Genomic DNA, 23544 nt, shown 5'->3' with positions numbered 1-23544 from the left:
AGTCAGTGTGTCAACACAACAACAGTGTTAGTATACACATGAATCCATGATACACAGAGACACGAATGTAAACATTTGCCTGTTGGGTCGGAAGGAGTTCACCGTTACCGATCACTGCCCCAAGAAAGGTCATCTGAGCTGGTTGACTAAAGTAGATGATGATAATGATGAAAGTGTAGCACAGCTGTCATCAGTGCTTTTATAGTTAGGCCTATAGTCGGATTCATAAGTAAATGTCACTGACACTGCCCTTTTGGGTCGCTGTGCAAAAGCTATTGGGCCGATTTCTTCAAAGTATGGTTTTTCTTGAATCTTTGTATTTTGTACATGACAAGATGTAATCAGAGTATTGCCTTAACCCTTTCACTGCAGAACCCAAAATTTCTATTGTTCTCTACCATTCTAATTCCATGGAGGACCACTAATAAATGAAACACTATTGCCATCTATCAGACATTTACAGAACTGCATATCAGTCTATAACACATAGGAATCAAAATAGGCGAATTCGTCAACCGGCCTACGGCCGCACGATAGACATTTTTATTTGAGTCGCCAGTTGGCGTACATCCGCAGCGAAAGGGTTAATAGCGAAGTCCTCTGTTAGCATGACACCCTCCCTGACACTGATTTTAGTCTTAAATAGGCTATTTCCATTCATTATGACCTCTGTAATCAGGCCACCACTCTATTAAGGACGGCATTTGTCACTTCCAAGTGTGTCCCTAATACAAGAGTCCGTCCGTCGTCGTCTGTTAGCAATTCACGTTTTGTAACTGCTGGAGCTATCGACTTGAAACTTGGTACATGTTCCCCTATGTAATGATACCTAGGAGACGGATCCGATTCAATTCCTGATTTGACCACCAGGTAACCCTATTTTATGACGAAATTTCAGTCCGGTTCAATTCCTAGTTTGGCCACTGGGTGGCCAAAATCTAAAACACTGAAATGGCTTGATCATTGGTAATTTTTGTCGTATGACTTGAAACTTGGTACATATGTTCCCCTATGTAATGACACCTGGGAGACCAAAATTCAGTCCAGTTCAATTCCTGTTATTGTGAGGGAGGTGAGCACAATGGCCCTGGCCATTTCATATTTTAAGTTTGAGACATTTATATTTGCCCACCTTATACATCTTAATTTAAGTATACATCTGGTAGACAAAGATGTGTAAAAATAAAATTCTTACATGATGTTTTTTTCTCTTTCAGACAACTTCTTTACCAAGAATCTTCAAAATGTTCCGAGGCTTGGGATTGAGGCATCTTGTTGTAGTAAATGAGTATAATCAGGTATGTTCTAAAAAAGATGGTTTTATACCGTTGATTGTGGTCTCTGAAGAACTGTTTCAACTGATGAAGGCTGTATACTCTTTCGTACTATTTCTATACCATCAAACCTGAGGAGTTGATGAGGTCTTTGTGAGCAGTAGAATTCTATTCTACTCCACCTCATATCCCCAAGTCAAAATAATCAAGTCATCTTTTCAAATATTTTCCAATTTTTCAAAATCTTAAAACTTTCAAAAAGCTCTCTTTTTTTGGCTCATCTGTGAGCCTTTAGCATCACGCAGTGTCAGTCGTCGTCGTTAGACATGGGTAGCACGTTTTGTAACCGCTCAAGCTTTTGAACTCTAACTTGGTACACATGTACCCCTAGGTGACCGCTACTGAGTGACCGAATCGCGGCCTCATATGATACACGGTTTAGCCACCAGGGGGCCAGAGGTCAAACATGGACAAATTGTGTTTTCTCCCTTATTACCGGTCCGAAAAATTTGAAAAAAATATGGTAGGTACTTCTACAAATGGGACATCACATATCCTCCGGGTTTTTGATTTGAACTACTTTTGAGGTCAAAGTTTGTCGGCAGCAACGCCGTTAGTCGGTGGTGGCACGTTTCGTAACCACTTTAGCCAGAGATCTCAAGCTTGGTACAAATGTACCCTGGTTGACGCCTACTCAGAGACCGAAACTTGGCATAATACAATTCACAGTTTGGCCAATAGGAGGCCAACACCACCTGCACCTGATCATACCAGCCGACTGAAACCTATGTCATTCTTGGTGATTTCAACATGAATTCAATAGTGGGAGGTGAAAATTTCAATGCCAAACTTGAAAAATTCTTTCTCCAGGAATATAACATGAAGCAAACAGTCACTGAAGAAACAACTGATTAATTACCACACCAAATTAGACCTTGTATTTCCAAAGCACATCATGTGGACCATACAGGGGTCATTGGCAATTGCTGGTCTGACCATAAAACGATATATACAGCTTTACCAATGTCAGAATCACTGACCCCATAGCCTTCCCTTTGACACAGGTGAGCACATGGTCCCTGGACCATTTCATAAAAATTCATTATTTCCCTGCTTTCTGAAAAAGGGGGAAGATTTTGTATTACTCCCGCAGTCGGGCCGTTTGTCTGTCCTTCCGAAAGTGATAGGCCTACAGTGATGGCAACCAGTTCCAACAAGGGTAAGGTAATGAGTATTATAACCTAATCACAGTGTGATACAATAGCAATAACCCTATTGGGAACAGAAAGCCAAAAAATGGCAGAATAAGCATAATCCATAATTTGCCCTGTATCATGTGTTTGCCCTATTTCCAAGTCGTTTAACAGCATTGTCATGATGGCCTTTCGACGAACACACTGCTACATAGAGCAGGGTTCCAATTTGCAGTCCAGGAGGTAAACGCAGTCACGATTTCACCTCAGGCTTCCAACTGCCCAAATGAGTAAATCAGAGCACGCGTTGTAATGAGCTGTAGGAATAGCAATGCCAAATGTGACTGCCGTAGCTGAGAAAATGGGTTCAAACCCTCGAACAAACATGTAGAGTTTTGGGTATAAACATAAAAAACCTGTCGTCCGGATTAGCTGGACCTGCTGCTACTGAGCAACATCACACCATCAGAAGGCCTCGGTAAGCTAGGCAAATCAGTTGGTACTGAAACCAACAGCCGGGTCAAAGCTGATGTAGTGGAACTAAGCCCTAAATAGAGTGAGGCAGAGCCCCAGTTGAGTGGGTCTGAGCCCTGTCTATATTGTGCATGAGCACAATGGCCAAATGGTGTTGAGCCCAAATGGAGTGGGACTGAGAAAAATAGTAGTTCATGAAAAATATGGAACTTCCGATATCTACCTCATTAGACCATATCCACAACTCCGTGGATATGGTCTATTGTTTTTACTGAGCCGATCGCCGGGACCCGAGGGATGTGGTTTTCGACACGTATCTCCGAAACTGCCGCACGGAACGACCTGAAATTTGGTTAGGTTACGTTTCATAACCTGCTAACGAACAACGTGTACTTTATTTTTGCAGCCGTTGCTTACTTTTTTAGTTTTCAGGTGATTTTTGATGAAAATCGCCGGTTCTGAACCGTTCCGGTAATAGCACTGCCTCCCGCATTTTTACCGATTAGGCAAGTTGCTCAACGTTGATCTGTCCCGACCTGAACAGGTGGGAGGATACCCGCTACATGGAAGAGCCAACAGACATATCGTCTACGCATTCTAGACTGGGTGAGTGTGAATTTTTCGTGATTGTAATCGCCCTCAAATTTGTGTTGAAACACTGCATCAGACAAAATTAACTCATCAGAGGTCAAGAAAAGGATCTTAAGAATATACAGTGAGTACTTAGTTAACTGGTGCTGGTCTAAAATTTTCTAAGTCCATAATAGGTCATTATAATATGCATTTTAGGCCCAGATGGGTTGTGCAGGGCCTACATTCCTTTTGAGAAGCATGAATGGGCTAATAATGACAACTTGAGCCTACTGCACATGTCGGCATTGATACCTATTGACTATGATCACTTTCATCAAGTACTCAGAAAGTTTTAATAGCTTGAAATCCGACATGCAGAAAGTCCATCCAAGACTACGATCACTGGCCAGTGCTTTTCATGGAAAATGAATGTCGTTACAAGCTTTTTACAGGGTAAACCCTAAAAAAAGTGGCATTTGAATCAGGGAGGGGATGTGAGATTTTTGCCCAAAAGTTTAACTTGGGGGGTAAAGTAACTAACACTTACATAACCGATGCCATTAACAACATTTACTTATTCACTACTTTGCACTACAACTGTTTTACAATTCCAAGTTGTCGTCAAAATTTAAGTTATCATCATCATTATTGGAGTCTGACAATTCGTTTTCACCAAGCAACAAATCATCTGCAACATCATCACGATAATGACCATCTGGTTGAGGTGTTAAGCCAGCCACTTGAAATGACTTAGCCGCAGACTCAGGAGCTACATCATTCCATGCTCTACTTATAATGCCGAGTACATCATGTAATGTAATTTTGCGGCAATTTCCGTCAGCCTCAGTTGCATCACATTTCCATAACTTCCAATACTTTCGCATTATAGCTTTAAATCCCCTCATAATAGTGAGATCTAACGGCTGAGCCAGCGATGTACACCTAGCAGGAATATTGTCTAACAGTATGCCTGCTTCAACCATTGGGTAACAGAAATCCTCTGCTTGATGCGGTCGGAATCTGTCCAAAAGCAGAAGGATGTCATTAAAGTCAAAATCGCCAATGTAAGGGAAAAGAACATTGTCCAACCAATGTTGCAGTGTCTCTCCATTCTCCCAACCAGACCTCGAGGATGTGACCCGTACGTTATCTGGAATGTTGTTCAAATCTCTAATCTGACGCACGAAGCCCGGCTGCCTGAAAACAACATGAGCAGGCGGTTTTTCTCCGTTGGAGCCAACTGTCAATCCAACGGTGCACCCGAGTTTGGCATTTCCTCGCGATGTTTTCACATTTACATCTACTGTACCTCTGGTCTCAGCTGTATACATCGGAGGGAAGTCCAACTGAGCAAACGTTTCGTTAAAGTTCAAGAGCGTGTGGACATGGTTGTCAGCTACAGTTTGCCTAACGCCAGTCTGAAATTCTCTCACTCTCTGTGGTGCATCAGCCGGTACAGTGGTGGAATCTTTCGTTTTACGGCGGAAAACAATCTTTTTCCGTTTCATAAAATTTGTAACCCAACCCACTGATGCAGAAAACTGGGACCTTTCGGGGCGACGTGCTGCAATGTCCTCAAGTTCATTGTGTGGGAGTTGGCCCCACCAGTTCTGAAATTCAATCGTTGCATCATTAACAATGTCCGACCGAGAAACGGGCAGGGCAATATTCCTCCGTTCTTGAAAATGCTGGTGCACGATATTCTCAACTTCCGGCCAACAACCATCATGGTCGGTTCTGACTCGCCGGCGTTCTGCATTTTCCTCCACTTGATCCGTCATTTCATCGATGTTCTGTATCCATCTCCTGAGCGTTGTTGGGGATAGTCGATAGCGCCTAGCATACTCATTGACATTTAGAATGCGGCCATGTTCAATTGCTGTTTGGCAATCCAAGGCATGTCGCAGCCTGGCTTCAACAGTGTAACTGTTACATCGTCGAGGGAGACCAACTGCTGCAGCACCATTCTGCTGATCGGCATCATCATCATCATCATCGTCATCATTGCCAGCATCCATCATTGACTGACACATGACAAAGAGCGAAAGCATCAGCAGTAACAACAACGTTGTGTTCCTCATGATTTGAACTTTCTACAGGAATGACCAATATGATTGTTAGGGTAAAGGGCCTAGGAAATTACACAACTGCAATTGCCTTTCATACCAACCATTGATTGATAAAATTGGCCACAGAAGACCAGATCAAGAAATGAACATGTAATCAAAACTCTGTCATTTTCTTCATTGAAATGTGATTAGTATAGGCCCTACATGGTCGTAAATCGACAATATCCCATTCTGGGCCTCTATTAGTGACTTAGAAAATTTTAGACCAAGCACCAGTTAACTAAGTAGTCACTGTATATTCGCTGTTAGTTTGGGTGATTATAGGGAGCACGTCCATCTTTTGAGGCAATTTTGTCATCCGAAAGTTTCCAGATCCCCGCAATGGCGGATATACATTCATCAAAAAAATTACGAATTCGGGCAAGTTTCATCAAACTGTGCGCCTTAAACACCTAAGAATGTCTCAAAATCACCCAGACTCTACACATGAGATATACCTTCACTGAAAATAATTGCTGAAACCTCGCTTAACGTGTCGCTTGTGCTGAAAGCAACAGTTTTGGAGATCGTTTTTCTGTACATCCTGCTCACTCCTGTAGAAATGTACAGTAAAGCACGTATACACGTGCAGTGTAAATGGACACACGAATGTATACACACCTTCTGAAAATATTGTCAGCAAAGGTGATAAGTGTTTGTTCTGAACTAGAAATATATAACGCAATTGGGGCAAATTGCGAATGTATGCCCCCGCTCACACCACAAAAGTTTGAAGTGTGTCAAACCTCTAGTTCTTCAGTTAACAATCGGAATACCAAAATCTAAGTTGGCTGCTGGCAGCCATATTGGAATTTGGAACACGCCCAAAATTGATAGAGAGCATCCCCTGAATGACCATTGCACCACAAAAGTTTGAAGTGTGTCAAACCTCTAGTTCTTCAGTTAACAATCGGAATACCAAAATCTAAGTTGGCTGCTGGCAGCCATATTGATTTTGGGTCAGGCCCAAAATCGACAGGGAACCTCCCCTACACAACCTGATCACACCACATAAGTTTCAGGTCTGTCACTCACTTGGTTCTTGAGTTACAGGTCGGAATGCGAAAAACCAAGTCGGGCCTGGCAGCCATCTTGGATTTCAGATCGGGCCCAAAATGGATAGGGAACCTCCCCTACACTAGGTAATAACACCACATAAGTTTCAGGTCTGTCACTCACTCGGTTTTTAGCTCAGCTGAAAAGCTGAGCTATTCATATGAGTAAATGGTAGAATGAGTGTCCGTCTGTCTGTCTGTCTGTCTGTCTGTCTGTCTGTCTGTCTGTCTGTCTGTCTGTCTGTCTGTCCGTTAAACAGGCACGTTTCAAAACTATGGCGGATAGGCGATAGATTTTCCCTCTGAGGCGTTGAGACCCTTCAGGACTCCTGAATAGACCAAATGTGGGTCCGGCAGGATGAGCGGTTTGGCCACTAGGTGGCACCGAGCGAAATTTTCCAAAAACTTTTCCAGCAGCTGATTTCTCAGTTGGGGATCATGAATCAAATCTAATTTTATAGAGCAAAGCTTTCTCTTTCATTATCAATAGGCGTGGTTCATGAATTTCTCACCAGGTGGTGTTACTGGCGCAATTTAGTGAGCACCCCCAAGAAGAGCATTTTAAATTTCGCGCGAGTTATCCCACGTCCAATCACACGTGCAGCGAACGTCACGTCTCGAGTCTGCGCAGTTCAGACGTAAGGAGACCATGCTATGGAATAGATCGCGTTCTGTCAATTCAGAGGTAAGTTCTCATTAAATTCACAATTTCATAGGCGATAATATTTGGCTTCTTGTGTTATTGCACATTGATGACATTAGGGAAGGCTTGGATTGTTTAATTGGATGTGATTAATTTGAAATAGTTCGTAGACGATCGTTGAAAAACGATCTGCGAAATGCAGCTTGGTTGGTCTGAGAAACGATGTCAAAGTCCGGCTTTAAATCATGGATTTCTCAACAAATAACTCTTGTCACATAGCAGAACTAATGTGAATAAACAAGACAATAATAAACATCGTTCTGATATCATCGGGTAAGGTTGCCAATGTACATAAACTTTGTAATTGAGGATCGACTCCAGCGATTTGAAATGTCAACAAACAATAAATGCGATAGCTGATACACACTGACACATGCACACTGTACATAGCACAATGCTTCAAACGGGGCCGATTCATCACTCTTATCACAATGTATTCCCAATCATATCAATGAACTTCCTTGATCATTCGGCCCTAGGCCTAGCGCCTTATCAGTTGTTGTTGGCCTTGTATTTGATATAAAACTTGGCTAGCTTACCTATTCTATCAAAATTAAAATGTTATCTCCTCATCATGTTTTGCAGGACAGGAATGATCTGCAGCTGCATTTGAACATATTTGGTGACCACATCTCAAAGATGACCAAGAGAGAGGATCGAGCTATGACTTTGCACATCCCATCGACTTCGGTGTTCACCAGTGCAATCATCAGAAGAGCCAGGCAATTCTAGTATTCAAGTATTTCATTCTGTATTACTTACCTCAAAATTTACTAAATAAAGAAAACCGCATGTGGCAGTTGGTTAAAAAAATCAAGTCTATCTGTTTAAAGTTTTTACTTGCTATCATTATTATCAACATTTCAATGGTGGCATTCTGCTAAGGTTTGTTAAGAGTTTCACTTGACTTAGGTGTACACTAGTAAAATATTAGCAACATTTTACCAACATTTTACCAACATTTTACCAACATTTTACCAACATTTACCAACATTTTACCAACATTTTTACAACAATTTTGCAACAAGCCCTTCAAGGCCCTGTGTTCACTAGCAACAAAATTGCAACAAATTAGCAACATTTTTACAACATGTTGGTAAATTGTTGCAAACTTTTTAGTGGGAACAAAGGGAAATAGGTATTTTGGAGGGAAAATGGATGATTCCAAGGAGAGAAGATGTGTTTTGAGTGCTTCTGCAGCAATTTTAGCTGTCATTGTTGAGAGACGGAAGAGGCGGCAAAATAACCAAAGAGAATATGGACCAGGCCCTGGATCAAAATGAGGGTGGATGATGGGGCATACCACTGCCTGTTAAGGCCGCGTATCCATAGGGTATGCCCTTGTGTAGTGTGGCGTTATGGCGTAACAGCCTTGTGACCTGGCACTATGCCCTGCGTCTCCATTGGATATTCCTTTTTGGTCATGTAGGCCTTTGTAGTCCTCATTTCGCAGCGGTCAATCGCGTTTATCCGCACGCTGTCATTATTTCAGAAGACAATTTCTTATGAATATTGAAAATGAAAATACAAGTAACTTGTATTTTCACTTGCAACATCAAATTGACATGTACATGTATATAAAACTTGACTTTTAAGCAACAAATTACAGGTTCGTGCTTGTTATGATAATCATCAGTTTCGGGGTCCCAGAGTAGTTCCCGTTGATGAACCTCTTGAATTAATTTCGCCTCAGACATTGCTTCCGTGTTGTTCACTCGCAAAAGAATGGACATGTTCAATCCCAATATGGGCCTATATTCCCAATCCACAGTGCATATATGCCCGCAATGTGACACGGCATAACCTATGGGAACGATCAATAACACCAACGAAGGTTCATTGTCCGTGTGGCGCGCCAGGCGGTAAAAAGGGAATGTTGTGCAGGGCACGGAACAGCCTATGGATACGCAGCCTAAAGGAGTTGCGGCTGACTGACAAGCCGTCATACAAAAACTTCTAGAAAAGGTTTCATCACCCTACGAAGCAAGACACTCACTTGAGAGTTGCTATACCTGCTTCTTGTTCAAGTCACATGAACTCCGGTAGATCACATGACGCAAATCCTATTTCTGATTGGCTGAAGAGTTTGCAACATTTTTACAACATGCAACAAAGAATTGCATTGCATTTAATTTGCAACAATTTTACAACATGTTGTAAGACGCGTTTTGCTCTGTACACACTACGCAACATTTTTGCAACATTTGTTGCAACTGGAAATGTAAAAATGTTGCTAATATTTTACTAGTGTACATAGGCCTTTAGGCAATAATAGAGTTGGGTAGAGCATTTTGTTAATGTTACCCTTTTAGTTAGGGAAACTGGTGCCTTCTGCATTAGGTGGACCCCACTTACTCATCTGTCAGACCGGCCTCACACGTCGGCAGTAGAGTTTAAGGTCCAGTCTGCGAGATTTACCCATTTCTACCCAGCCAAAAGCGGGTGATTGGGCTAGTCTCTCCATGTGATTCAATTCGCATGGATTCTTGTGCCCTGGTGCTGAAAGGATCCCTTCACAAGGGCAGACTACATCCGGTGGCACTGAAGTGTGGAAGAAAGACAGAAGACGACCAATTTGCGAAAAGGATCATCATCATCATCATCATGGTAACAGCTGAGGATAAATCATGTTGCTGTGTGTAGAATTGATGGTCCAATATAGGTTAGGTTATCTGTTTGCGCACACATTGCAAGGGTGGAGCTTGCTTGAAGTAGATTGCGGCAGTCTACCGTAATTCACTGTTACACATCCAGAAGCTAATATCCTTAGGCTTTGAGTCCTTAGTTTAGTAGAGTTTGACGAGTAATGTAATATATACGAACAACGCAGCAACAACTCAGCTGAGCGCCAGGCCCTTGGGCCTCTTGTTAATTTACGGGGCGGAATACAAATCACCAAGTCGGGGACCTGGTGGCCATCTTTGATTTCGGGTCTGGCCCAAAATCGATAGGGAACCTCCCCTACCATAGACCATTACACCACAAAAGTTTGAAGACTGTTGGACCTCCGGTTCTCCAGTTAACGAGCGGAATGCCAAAATCTAAGATGGTGGCTGGCGGCCATCTTTGAATTTGGGTCGGGCCCAAAATCGATAGGGAACCTCCCCTACCATAGACCATTACGCCACAAAAGTTTGAAGACTGTTGGACCTCCGGTTCTCCAGTTAACGAGCGGAATGCCAAAATCTAAGATGGTGGCTGGCGGCCATCTTTGATTTCGGGTCGGGCCCAAAATCGATAGGGAACCTCCCCTACCATAGACCATTACGCCACAAAAGTTTGAAGACTGTTGGACCTCCGGTTCTCTAGTTAACGAGCGGAATGCAAAAATCTAAGATGGTGGCTGGCGGCCATCTTTGATTTCGGGTCGGGCCCAAAATCGATAGGGAACCTCCCCTACCATAGACCATCACGTCACAAAAGTTTGAAGACTGTTGGACCTCCGGTTCTCTAGTTAACGAGCGGAATGCGAAAATCTAAGATGGTGGCTGGCGGCCATCTTTGATTTCGGTTCGGGCCCAAAATCGATAGGGAACCTCCCCTACCATAGACCATCACACCACAAAAGCTTGAAGACTGTTGGACCGCTGGTTCTCTAGTAAACGAGCGGATTGCGAAAATCTAAGATGGCGGCTGGCAGCCATATTGGATTTTGGAACGCGACAAAAAACAATAGGGACCCTTCGACACACTAGGCCTACACCCCCTAAAAATTTCAAGTCAGCTGAGCAAGGGGTTCTTGAGTTATAGTCTGGAATTCAGTGCGGCGGACGCGGCCGGAAACCACCTAAGAACATAATGCCCCCACTTTAGCGGGGGCATAATTATGACAATGAAATTCATTGACTATTAGCAGGTAACAGTGTCTGTTGGTCTGAATAATGAATGATAAAACTTCTGGTGAAGTTGAAATATTTCCTCGCTCTGTTTTACAGCCTGACGGGGATGATCAGCATCTGTTCTGTTCTGCGACCGCATCAGTCACGGATATAGGAGCCTTGACCACGAGAAGCTGATGAGGCAAAGTCGTATAACCGTCTTAACCTTGACATCGGTGCAGTGCTGAATTTGCCGTCCGAAGACAAACCAGTATAATATTCCAGCCGTATTTTGTTCTTTTTCACTGTAATACTTTTACTTCAAAAAGACTGAATAAATAAACCTACTGTGGCAGTTAGTTTAAAAAGATATTATTGCATGTTACGTTTTTACTCTTAGTGCTGATCGGTCATACCCCTTGGGCCTGGCCGTAACCTTGCATACTGGTTGTCTCGATGCCGCATGCTATGACCATGTATATATCTACAGGTCTCGTTTGTTGCACAATACAAAAGGAATTAATTGAAAGATCAAGACTATTCCTTCACAATCTACACTAAAAAAGGATTGTTGCAACTAGTTACCCCTATGTTGTAATCATGCACAAACTGGCCTGACTCGTCACAACCTACACTTCAAAGGAATTCAATGTTCAACTCTCATTTATTGGTCGTCCCAACATTGGGAGCTTTCATCCCCACCAGCCATATCAGATAGCCAACTGGTTTCCCTCACTCGACCAGAAAACTCGTCAAAAGATACGAAAGATGTTGAGATTTAGATTACATTTGCTTGTTGTCTGCTGGATTCTGACCATCCATATGCTGAGTTGTTGCAGTCCCAGAACCATCGCTATTTCTAGTATTTATGATGCACCTACTGTCACAACCTAATTCAGCTGGTTATTCAGGGTTATTTGCCTCTGATTTATCTGGTTATATCCTGGTGCAAACCTAATTTCTCAACATGACAAAATACTTTCACCAGGGATATGGTCTGCAATTTGCTGTTAGGCGAATTGCCCAATACTAGTTTAAAGTTGCCCTGTTTTCAGAAGATGTTGGCCAGTCATGTATGATCTTCCCTTAATCAAACTGTGCTAGTCTCTGCCCATACTCATCATATCCATACACCTGCATGATACCACTGTGCTATAATTGGGTAGTGCAATAACGACAGATTGATGTTGAGTTATTTGCCCATTAAGGGCTACTCTGTCCACCATTCCACTAGGAGGAGCGGGACAAGCATATCTGCCTGGTGATGGGATCTGCATATATCTGCATATATCTGCAGTCGTTCATTTATAAAGTTCTACTGGCTCTGGTATTTTAAACGCCAATTTTTGTTTTAATTAACTGAATTTTGTTTTTTTACCAAAAACTAAGCATGTGTTTGGTCTTTCAAATTTGCCAAGCAAGTGCTAACATTTTGTGAAATGTTCGACATGCCCTATTTTGCTCAAAACAATGTGCATTTCGAAACACGATGGGCCCAAATTAGGAAAAATTTCTGGTGCCCATTATCTGAAAAAATAAAAAGTGCAATATCTGTTAGTGCTTTGCTTTTGATAATATCTTTATGGCGGTACTCAAAGCAAGTGTCACAACCTTGGGGGCCAGAGATATGATCCTGCCTGGAAAGGGGAGTTGAGAGAATCCACTGGGACGTACAGAGCTGTCAACAGATGCCTAACTTCAATAAGAAACCATACGAAGCAAATCGAGTTCTCTTAGAATTTATATAACTACCGTTTCAGCTCCAATCCGTTACATTCCCATATATATAATGATGTACAAAGTTCCAGTTATCCCAACAGCAAAGCTGAGGTCATAAAACACAAGAAGACAGCCTTAACATCGTGACATCATGAGTGGTCTTCAAAATGTGGATGAAAATGCAAGTGCAAAGCACAGACAGATTGACCCAGAGTTTGGAATAAGTTTGAATGGGTTTATTGAAGATAAATCTTGTAGGCAGCTTCGTTGGTGAATGATACCTTCTTTTTTTTGTAATATATATTTTTATTTCCCTAGTACTTTCTTTTTTACATTTTACATTTTTCCTTTTACATTATACATTTTTCTTTTTTTTCTATATTTACATTTCAAGGAACAAACCTTTTTGTGGAGGCGGAGTATGGAAAGGGTAAAAGGATTATTAGTATTCTTTAAAGTCCTTAATTATACATAGGGAAAGTTTTGAAATATAAAAGTGCACTATTGGTGCATGTGCAGAGGTGCAGGTGCATGGACCATGTTTGTTTGTTGTTTTTTTTAATTGATTGTAAGGGGTTGGGCTCTATTTGTTTAAACAATATTTTTCCATTTTTGGTAATGTTCATTGGGGTTTGTGTAATTATTTTCTATATTAGCTTTGTATTTGATGATGTTTTGTAGTTTTTTAAAATGTAAGTCCTCTTCCTTTAGTTCTGATGTGTAAATACATTCTTTTATGATTAATTTTAGCTGTTCAATAAGACATGACCCCTTTATATCTCCCAGCAGAACATTGGTTTTATTGAAGTTGTAAGTTATTTGTTTTTGTTTTAAGAAATCTCCCATTTGAAGCCATATATTTTTAGATTTTTGACAGTCCCAGAATAAATGTTCTATAGTTTCAGTGTATATTGTGCAAAAGGAGCAGTTTGTTGTATTTGCAAGTTTTGCTTGGTATAGGAATATATTTGTTGGAATAATTCGGTGTAGGATTTTAAATTGTAAAACTCTTAGTCTGGTATCTTTGGTGCATGTTAACGGTATTGTGTAGAGTTTGTTCCAAGCCTCTTCATCCGTAGTTTCCCCTAGTTTTTCCTTCCATTTGTTCTGTGTGCTGATAGCTTTGATGGTTGTCTTTGCTATCATTTTTGAGTAGGTGAACCTGTTTGGTTTTGGGGTATTCTGTATTTTTTTTAGAAGTTGATCTTGTATCATTCCTAATTTTTTGCCTTTTAGTTTGTCTTTCCAGGTTTTGGGTACTGCCCTTTTTAATCCTATATACTGTAGGAAGTTACTTGTGTTGCCAACTGTGGTTTTTATGTCATTCCATGTTTTGAAGTTTCCCTGATTGTCAATTATGTCATTTATGTGTGTTATTCCTCTTTGATACCATTCTTTGATGAAAAATGAGTTTCTTCCTATTTTTTTAGTTTAATGAAATTTTATTCAGAATCACAAGAAGATACAAAGTTACAAAAGGTATAAATTTCCAGGGCTGAGGCACAATGTGCATTATTAGCCCTGGAGTACAAACAATATATTTACAAAATCTTCCTATTTTTATCTTGCAGTTGTAGAATAATGGTTCATTTCTTGGATCTTCCTCCTCTAATCTATTTTGAAATTTTAACTCATACCAAGCCCGAAACACATCTTTCCAAAAAGGGTTTAGATGTTCGTAGAAAGATGGTTTTTCCTCCTTTGCAAGCCAAATATAATTACCTCCATATTTTTCGGTATAGGTATTGAGAAGTATTTTCCAGTCATCGAAGTCTAAGTAATTTAGGATCCGTTTTATCCATGTTATTTTAAGGCTTTTGCAGAAAGTTTCTATGTGTGGGATCTTTAGCCCTCCTTCTTCTAGTTTGTTATACATGACTGTGCGCTTGATTTTGTCCGTGTTAATTCATATGAAATGAAAGCAGGCGTTTTGTAGTTCTTTGAGAATATTTTCTGGGGGGTTTGGAAGAGCAGTAAAAAGATGAACTATTTTTGGTAGTGCTAGAGATTTTATGATGGTAGTTTTCCCAAAGATTGTAAGGTTTCTTGATGTCCATATGTTGAGGGTGTTTTTAAAGCTTGCCATTTTCTTCAGATAGTTACCTCTTGTAATATCTTCCTCATCCAAGTTGAAGTCAATGCCTAACAGTGTGAACTTTCCCTTATGTTGCCAAACTAAATCTTTCCCTGCTCCTTGATTATAAAAGGTCCCATCATCTCCTAATTTTATAGCAACTGTTTTTGCATTATTTATCTTAGGCCCCATAAAAAAAAATGTCAGTAAATCATCCCCGCCTGCATCACTTTTTTGACCCGCATCAAAAAAAATTTTATTTTTTAATTTTCAATTTCAATCACTAAATTAGGCTTTCAGCAGGTAAGAATTGATTCACTATCTATTCAGTTGCATTTCTGATGAAATTCTCTTTCCAATGATACCAGACATGTCTACTTTGGTTCATTTTAATCCACTGTTATTCACTTTTATATGAGGAAACTCGCCCCAGCGTAGATGACGGCCGGCGGCATGCCGAACGGACGACGATTGATTTGGCGCGAAAAACGCTACACTCATCAAATATGCCAAACACCATTGACACATCAGAGTTTTCAGCGTAACAAACAATATCACAGTGATTTTAGATAGTCAATGCTGTTTTACAATACTTTTCAAGGAGGTTCAGAGAAATTTGTTGAAAGATTTTGTCTTCAATTGCCAAATTCGCGCCTTTTTCAGAACACGTGCTCTCCCGGCGCTAAATGTATAGCGCGCCTCTCATGGCGCCTCGTTGAACTAAATCTTCCACTTTTTGTTACTAGCTGCCAGAATGCCGTTTGTCGTGTTACAGATTGCGCACAAAGCACGTATTTTGAAGGCGTGGTACGGAACATCTGTCCCGCCTCAAGCCACAATGAGTGACATTTATTCTGAGTTTTCAAGTAGCACAATCGGTGTGAGAATGACGTCAGGCCTGTAGGACAATGAAAGAGGCACCAGGGTGTAGTTAAGCATAAATTTATAGCATCAATTTCATGTTCAATTGTTCATGTTGCTTTCATTTAAATACCCGTTTCTGTTCTGAAAAAATAAAAAATAAAAACCGCCCTCCCTCATCACTTTCTTCAGAAAAAAGGATGATAAACTAACATTTTTTTATGGGGCCTTAAGCCCAAGCATTTTCCAAAGTTGTCTAGTATTTCCAAGGCCGCAGTCATTGATTTTTCATTATTTTCCAATATCATCTGCATACACTATTCAGGAATTCCGAGCCTTCGATCTCCAGGCCTTTGATATTTGCGTTTCTCTTCAGTGTCAGTGTGAGTACTTCCGTGGCGAGTGTGAATAGGTGTGGCGAAAGAGGGTCTCCGTGACGTACTCCCCGCTCTATACTAAAACGTGACGGCATGTGCCCGTTGTTCAAAATGCAGCTTTTAAAGGCCATGACTCATGCTTTTATGATTGCATGACATGTACAAATCCTCAAACACTGGACTTAAAGCTCCGCATTAAATCAAGTTTGATCAAAATTGAAGAACCCAGTCCAAAGATATAGCAAATTAACGGCTTTGTTTACATGTTATGTAACAGCCTTGGTAAGGTTTCTAAGTAAAGTCAGGCGGCAGGTTTACTGACATAGATCAGGCTGACGTTGGATTTCTTACTATAAATAGTATAAATTTGTCTGTATTACCTTACCATATTATAAGGTATATCGAAGCTTTAAATTAGAAATACATTATGATAGTATAAGTATTGTATAAATTGATGTATTTGATGCAATTTTCTGTAAAAAGAATCAAATTTGAAAAATCAATTAAGTTCTATAAATTTGCCTAAATTGTCTGGAAAACCTAATTGGACCATATTTGTGGGGTCTATGTTTTTTTGGGCATTGATTTTGTTTCCCCACTTCATGAATTAGCTCAAATAACACTTTCTAGATGTGAGAGTTGACTTCTAAAATAAATATAACCGGTTTTCCAAAAAAAATTAAAATATCTAATTAAAATATTTTTTGGAATACAATAAACTCATTTATTATGGGCAAAGGTATGCTTTCATACTTGAACATTGAAAATGTCAATGAAAAACAGACTTCATATATCAATTTTAAGAGCATTAATTTATATGTGTCCTCCCAAGTAGGGCAATATCCTGATCTACATCACAATTTTTGTGAACCCGCCGCCTGGCTCTAACAAGCCAGTTGCTAGCCTGATTAGGTGATCTAGTTGTCAAACACGTGAAAGGCTATATCTTCAAAATGGATGGAGCAAATTGCATGGGGTTTTCTGTATTATATAAATTGTTAGGTGCACTTTTGAAAACGTCTTACAGCAGGAAATGGCAAAATACCTGGAGTTATGGCCTTTAACATCCGTGTGTAGTATTTTGATCCATTTTCTAAATGAATGATACTTTGGTTATAGAACTGAATTTGGGTTGAAATGTTGGTTGCCTTGGAGGGGTATACCGAGAGTTTGGATTAAGATTGAATGGGTATATTGAAGTTGAATCTTTTAGGCAGCTTCGTTGGTGAACGATACTATGGTCATAGTAGTAAGTTTTGCTTGAAATGTTGGTTGCCTTGCAGAGGTATACCGAGATATACAGCTGCAAGGGTTTGAATTCAAATTTGATACTAACAGACTACTTCTGTGAGCAATCACCAGTTATGAAAAGTTTATATACCCGCTTATAAAAAGTATGTGAGTCGATCCCCGATAGGAAAGATACTCGATACTCATTTCGAAATACCTGGCTCCCCAGTGATCCACTGGGCTATTTATCAGGAAGAACGCACAGGAGTTTTTGCTGCAAGGTGCTCGTCCGCAACATAAAGAGGGTTTGCATCAAATCCTGATCATCTAGTGGAAAGATTCGCGTCTAATCTGGGTCAATCTGACGAAACCACGCTAACTGCAATGTATATACACAAAGGCCACCGGTCATATGCAAATCACCCATCAACATTCAGACCTATAGTGCAAAGCGCCCCAATGACCCAACACACACCGTAATTAAAGAATGCTAATTAAGAAAGTTCGATACACAGAAAGTCAAAACCGATAGCTAATCAAAGTCAAACTATAGGCTATTCAGAGGCACAAGTGTTTTACATACCAGTTGTTCATTCATCTTGATGCATTAGGAGAATATTCCAAAATATACGAGTTATAAAAGGGTTAATCAAATATTAATGTTAAAGGACCATTGGCATTATTAAGGGTAATATTACCCAGCTGTTGGCTGCCCAGTCACCCCCTATTCTACATAAGTAGTTTCCATCAACAAATTGCACAAAAAAAATGTAAAATTTGAAATCTGACTGAATTATCGCACTTTTCCAATGTTGGCAACGATTTGACCCGAGTTAGCTCTCCATGCATTGACTCTTTCCACGTGGAACAATGCACTAGTAATGTGTTTCCTGGAGCTAGGATCTACCTCTTGACATCATGGTGCGGATATCGATTTTTCCGACGTCAAGCTGATGGCGCTTGATTACCCTGATTACCCAACAATAAATGAAAATGAAGTTGCGTGTTAATAACGGGGTGATGTGAACTCAGATATCTGCGGGAAAGGTCTTTCGCGCCAGGACTTGCGTGTACTGAAAATAATGAATAACACGTTTTTCTACTTAAAGGGCTAAAACAAAATTGGAAAGCATCAGACACGTTCAGAAAAATAGTTTATTGATGAACCAAAAAAAGAACAAACATTCTGCAATGAAATGCCGACTATTACTTTAAGGTTTGAGATGCAAATCTGAAGAGGCTGCGAACTGTGACAGTCACGTGACTCAGGCGGGTGAACCAATCAGATTACATGAGAATGTAAACACGCAATGGCCACCAGGCCGGTCACATGACTTAGAAATGGCTGGCGCCCAGGAAAGTACACGTGAAAAGTTTGGTCGAAAAAGTTTGTAATAAAATGCTAAGTTTACGTTGTGTCCCGGAATAGATCAAAAAGGTGTGTCAACATATATTTCAAATACTTGACCAAATTTCAAATACTTGGCGTGGTTGCTTCAATGGGATACATCACATGTCAGGCTGATTTCAATTTGACCTACTTTCTCTGTCACAATTGTCAAATAGTGTACTTTAACTATGGCATGTTTCCTAAGTGCAAACCAATCAGGTCCAAAACTAATCCCTCACATCATGTACATTGTGCAGTGCAAACTGTTGCAGTCGTTGACTGATAAGGTTTTTTTCTTGCAGGTCATTGGTATAGTGACGAGAAAAGACTTGGCTCGGTACAGAGTATGGAAACATCGAGGGCGTATGGGTCTCGAAGAATTGCAGATATCACACGGGTACTTCCTAGATGATGAGGATATGTATAACTAAAACAGCTGTGCACATAGCTATGGCTGAAATAGACCTTAGATTATCTTTTATAGCCCACCTCTGGGGAGCCTTTACGCTACCATGGAGTGTGTTGCATCTTCATCGTTTTCTGGTAGCAGAGTATGTTTCATAACCACTGGGGCTAGATTACTGAAACTTAGCATGATGGAAGCTTTTGGCAATATGCCCAAACTTGATTTTTCTTTTTTGTTATTTGACATATACTGTCTGATTTCCAGAGGGCCATCTTGAAAATACATTTTTTTGCCATTTTGAAGCTCATTGTTATCAGCAACAAAATATTCATGATGAGTGCATGTAAATGATCCATCTCATATCAAACAGGATTTTGATTTGAAGGTCACAGAGGAAAAACTAACAAGTCTGGAAAGGTGGCACATTTCTTACTATTTGAAGAAGACTCTTAATGTGATATGAAGACACATATTAGGCATCTCTACATGTTGACAAAGATTTAGGTCAATGTGAGCTACTTTTTAGCTCACCTGTCAGGTGAGCTAATACGATACCGCGGCGTCTGGCGTCCGTCGTCGTCGTCGTCCGTCGTTAACTTTTGACAAAATCGTGGCACGTTTCTTAACCGCTTGACCCAGAAAGTTCATACTTATTCATGTTCAAGTTCATACTGGTCTGCCATATAGGGGGTGCTCTTTGAAAACCTTTTTTTGTCATTTTGAAGCTTATGGTTAAAGCTAGAGCGATGAAAATTTTATGGTGGGTGTATCTAATAAAGGTACATCACATATCACACGGGTTTTTGATTTGACCTTCATTTCAAGGTCACAGAGGTCGAACCCTAAAATTTCTTTGATCATGGCACGTTTTTTTGCTATTGGTCATAGACTCTCTAAATTTGATATGTAGACACCTATTGGGCATCTCTACATGTTGACACAGATTTAGGTCAGTGTGACCTACTATTCAGGTATAAGTAGGTCAAGGTTAAAAAAGCCCATTTTCTTTATTCCAGCAGATTGAAGTTTGAAATGAAATTTTAGAGGTCGGCCTGATATAGAGGTTTCGATAGTAAATAGATTAATTTCTTTTCATATCACTAGGTGGCGGTATTGTGCAAAAATGTCAGTTGGCACATTGCCAGCAGTTTTGAATTTCGCAGTTCGAGGCAATCCGTCGGGGTATCCCAGATGCGCAGTGTTGTACTGCGCCACTAGATACACAAGTTAATGGTTTATAATCACCCAGACGCTACTCATTAGGTAAACCTCTACTAAAAACACTTGCTTTAATTTTTGTAAACATGTCACGAGTGCTTAAAAAGAACCATTTTTGTGATCGTTTTTCGTCGCTGTAGAAATGTACACAGTCAGAGTCAGTCAGTGTGTCAACACAACAACGGTGTTAGTATACACATGAATCCATGATAGTCGGAGACACGAATGTAAACATTTGCCTGTTGGGTCGGAAGGAGTTCACCGTTACCGATCACTGCCCCAAGAAAGGTCATCTGAGCTGATTGACTAAAGTAGACGATGATAATGATGAAAATGTAGCACAGCTGTCATCAGTGCTTTTATAGTTAGGCCTATAGTCGGATTAATAAGTAAATGTCACTGACTGCCCTTTTGGGTCGCTGTGCAAAAACTATTGGGCCGATTTCTTCAAAGTTTTGTTTTTCTTGAATCTAATTTCGGGACCCAACACAATTTCCAGGTGAGAGATTTGCAAATTTTAAAGAAAAAAATTGTCAACTTTGGAGCCCTTTGGCCATTTTGGGGGAATCTGGAGGTCCCGATTTTTTTTTATGGATAGTTCTAAATGAAACTTGGCAGCTTTAAAGATACACACGAAAAAAAATTAACCTGAACATTTCAGCCAAATGCATCCAGAAATAAGCAGTACAGAGGAGAAAATGTCAAAATCAATACACTACGTCAATGTACACCAATACATACAAAAAAAATTATTTCGTAACCATGGTTACTGAAATATGAAAATCCTCTTGGGTCCCGAAATTAGATTCAAGAAAAACCAAACTTTGAAGAAATCGGCCCAGTAGTTTTTGCGCAGCGGCCCAAAAGGGCAGTGACATTTACTAATGAATCCGACTATAGGGCTGTCTTGTAACTATGTTATTGTCTCAAAAATGAATACAAACTGCTACCTAGTTACTCAGTACATCATATTCTATACTGTGCATTCCTTGCTTCAATTGTTCTTGTATCATATTTTTGGCTCACCATAAGGGGAGTCTATATGATAGCGCTGTGTCCGTCGTCGTCGTCGTCGTCGTCGTTGTTGTCGTCGTCGTCGTCGTCGTCGTATCCTAACAGTGGCACGTTTCTTTACTGCTAGGGCTATGAACTTGAAACTTTGTACACATAATGCCCTAGGTCAGCTGACCTCTGACACTGATTTTCGGTCCGATCTGATTCTCTGTTTGGCCACCAGGGGGCCAAATGTCGATATCTAAAAAGTGTGATATCTCGCTTATTAGTGACTTGTTTTCGATAAAACTTTTGTTGTAGGTACTCATAGCAAATATACATTTTATATTATACGGGTTTTTAATTTGACCTTGCTTTCAAGGTCACAGAGGTCATATGGCGTAAATTGGCCATTAGAGTGTAAACTATGGCACGTTTCTTAACCACTAAAGCTATGAACTTGAAACTTGGTACATATAACCCCCTATATCACATAGCCTCTGGTGCATATAATTTGGTTCGATCTGATTCCTAACTTTGCCACCAGGGGGCCAAAAGTGGAAATCTAAAAAGTGTGATATCTCGCTTATAAGTGATTTGTTTTCGATAAAACTTTTGTTGTAGGTACTCCTAGCAAATATACATTTTATATTATACGGGTTTTTAATTTGACCTTGCTTTCAAGGTCACAGAGGTCATATGGCGTAAATTGGCCGTTAGAGAGTAAACTATGGCATGTTTCTTAACCAGTAAAGCTATGAACTTGAAACTTGGTGCATATAACCCCCTACATCAGATAACCTCTGATGCCAAATTTTGGCCCGATCTGATTCTTTATTCCGCCACCAGGGGGCCATAATGGAAAAAGTAAGAAGTGCAATATCTTGCTTATTTTTAGTGATTCGTTTTCAATAGCATTTTTATGGTAGGTTCTCCTAGCAAGGATACATCACATATCATATGAGTTTTTGATCTGACCTGCTTTTCAAGGTCACAGAGGTCAAATGGCGTAAATTGGTCATTTGATTGTTACTATGGCACATTTCTTAACCACTAAAGCTTTGAAATTGAAATTTGATACACATGACTCCCTACGTCATGTAACACCGAATTTCGATCTGATCTGGTACTCAACTCGGCCACCAGGAGGCCAAAACTAAAATAGGTAAAAAGTGCAATATCTTGTTTATTAGAGACTTGTTTTTGATGATATTCTTATGGTACTTACTCCAAGCAACGATACATCACATGTCAAGCCGAAGCTAAATACTCCTTCAAGATAGCGTAATCACACGCAATTCCTCAGGTACATCCCATTCATTTGAAATTTCGGCCAATGACAGCAGGTTTTATAAAATGTAAATGCGCTGTTTATTTTCAATAGTCACTGAATAGCTAAGACACATGTAAACCCGTCTTAATTGGCCAGAAAACATCTCTCAGCTTCTCCCACAAATAACGATTCACTTATTCCAACGTCAGTAACATGTGCACGCGGAAAACAATACGACTAACTCCACTTTTTCAAGACAAACCACACCATCCCACAACTATTGCATGATTAACCCCAAACAGTGACAAGTTCTTCCTCATACTCTCCCTTTCATATCGACAGGTGAGCACAATGGCCCTGGCCATTTCATTATTATTTGGTTAACCCTTTCAGTGCCAGCCTTGCATAAGCCTATGTACTGCCCTGTGCCTGGTTTGCAAGAGTTTTTCAGGGTTTTGTAAACCATGTTGAAATGCTAAATAAAGCAATAAAACCTATATATTATACCTTATTTTGTAGCTCTTTATTCATTGTATCATTTCACACATCATTGGTACCTTTTTTTTGAGTCTATGCAACACCGCAGTGTCTGTCGTCCGTCGTCGTCCTCGTCCGTCATATCCTATTTCAAAAACAGTGGGACGTTTCTTAACTGATAGGGCTATGGACTCAAAACTTTGTATGCATGACCCCCTAGGTCAGATGACCTTTGATACTGAATTTCAGTCCGGTCTGATTCTTGACTTGGCCACCAGGGGCAAAAACTGAAAACATAAATAGTGTGATATCACACTTATTAGTGATT

The 23544-nt window shown here is 40.3% G+C and overlaps 1 protein-coding gene across 5 annotated transcripts in view; it reads left to right on the top strand.

Annotated features, from left to right (window-relative positions):
- LOC135488681 (H(+)/Cl(-) exchange transporter 7-like) overlaps positions 1 to 23243 on the top strand; it is a 353896-nt gene extending 330653 nt beyond the window's left edge. For 3 of the 5 annotated variants that reach the window (XM_064773357.1, XM_064773347.1, XM_064773384.1), the window contains exons 22-23: positions 1218 to 1298; positions 19152 to 23243. In XM_064773357.1, coding sequence (XP_064629427.1) covers positions 1218 to 1298; positions 19152 to 19280 — 210 coding nt within the window. In that variant the 3' untranslated portion in view covers positions 19281 to 23243. Of the gene's footprint in view, positions 1 to 1217; positions 1299 to 3347; positions 3427 to 11315; positions 11621 to 19151 lie in introns of those variants that run through there. The other 2 variants (XM_064773365.1, XM_064773374.1) reach the window with 2 other exon arrangements.
- The last annotated feature ends 301 nt before the right edge of the window (positions 23244 to 23544 follow it).

Source organism: Lineus longissimus, chromosome 1, assembly GCF_910592395.1.
Source record: "Lineus longissimus chromosome 1, tnLinLong1.2, whole genome shotgun sequence".
NCBI lineage: Eukaryota > Metazoa > Nemertea > Pilidiophora > Heteronemertea > Lineidae > Lineus > Lineus longissimus.
This window is presented reverse-complemented; position numbering and strand designations above follow the sequence as displayed.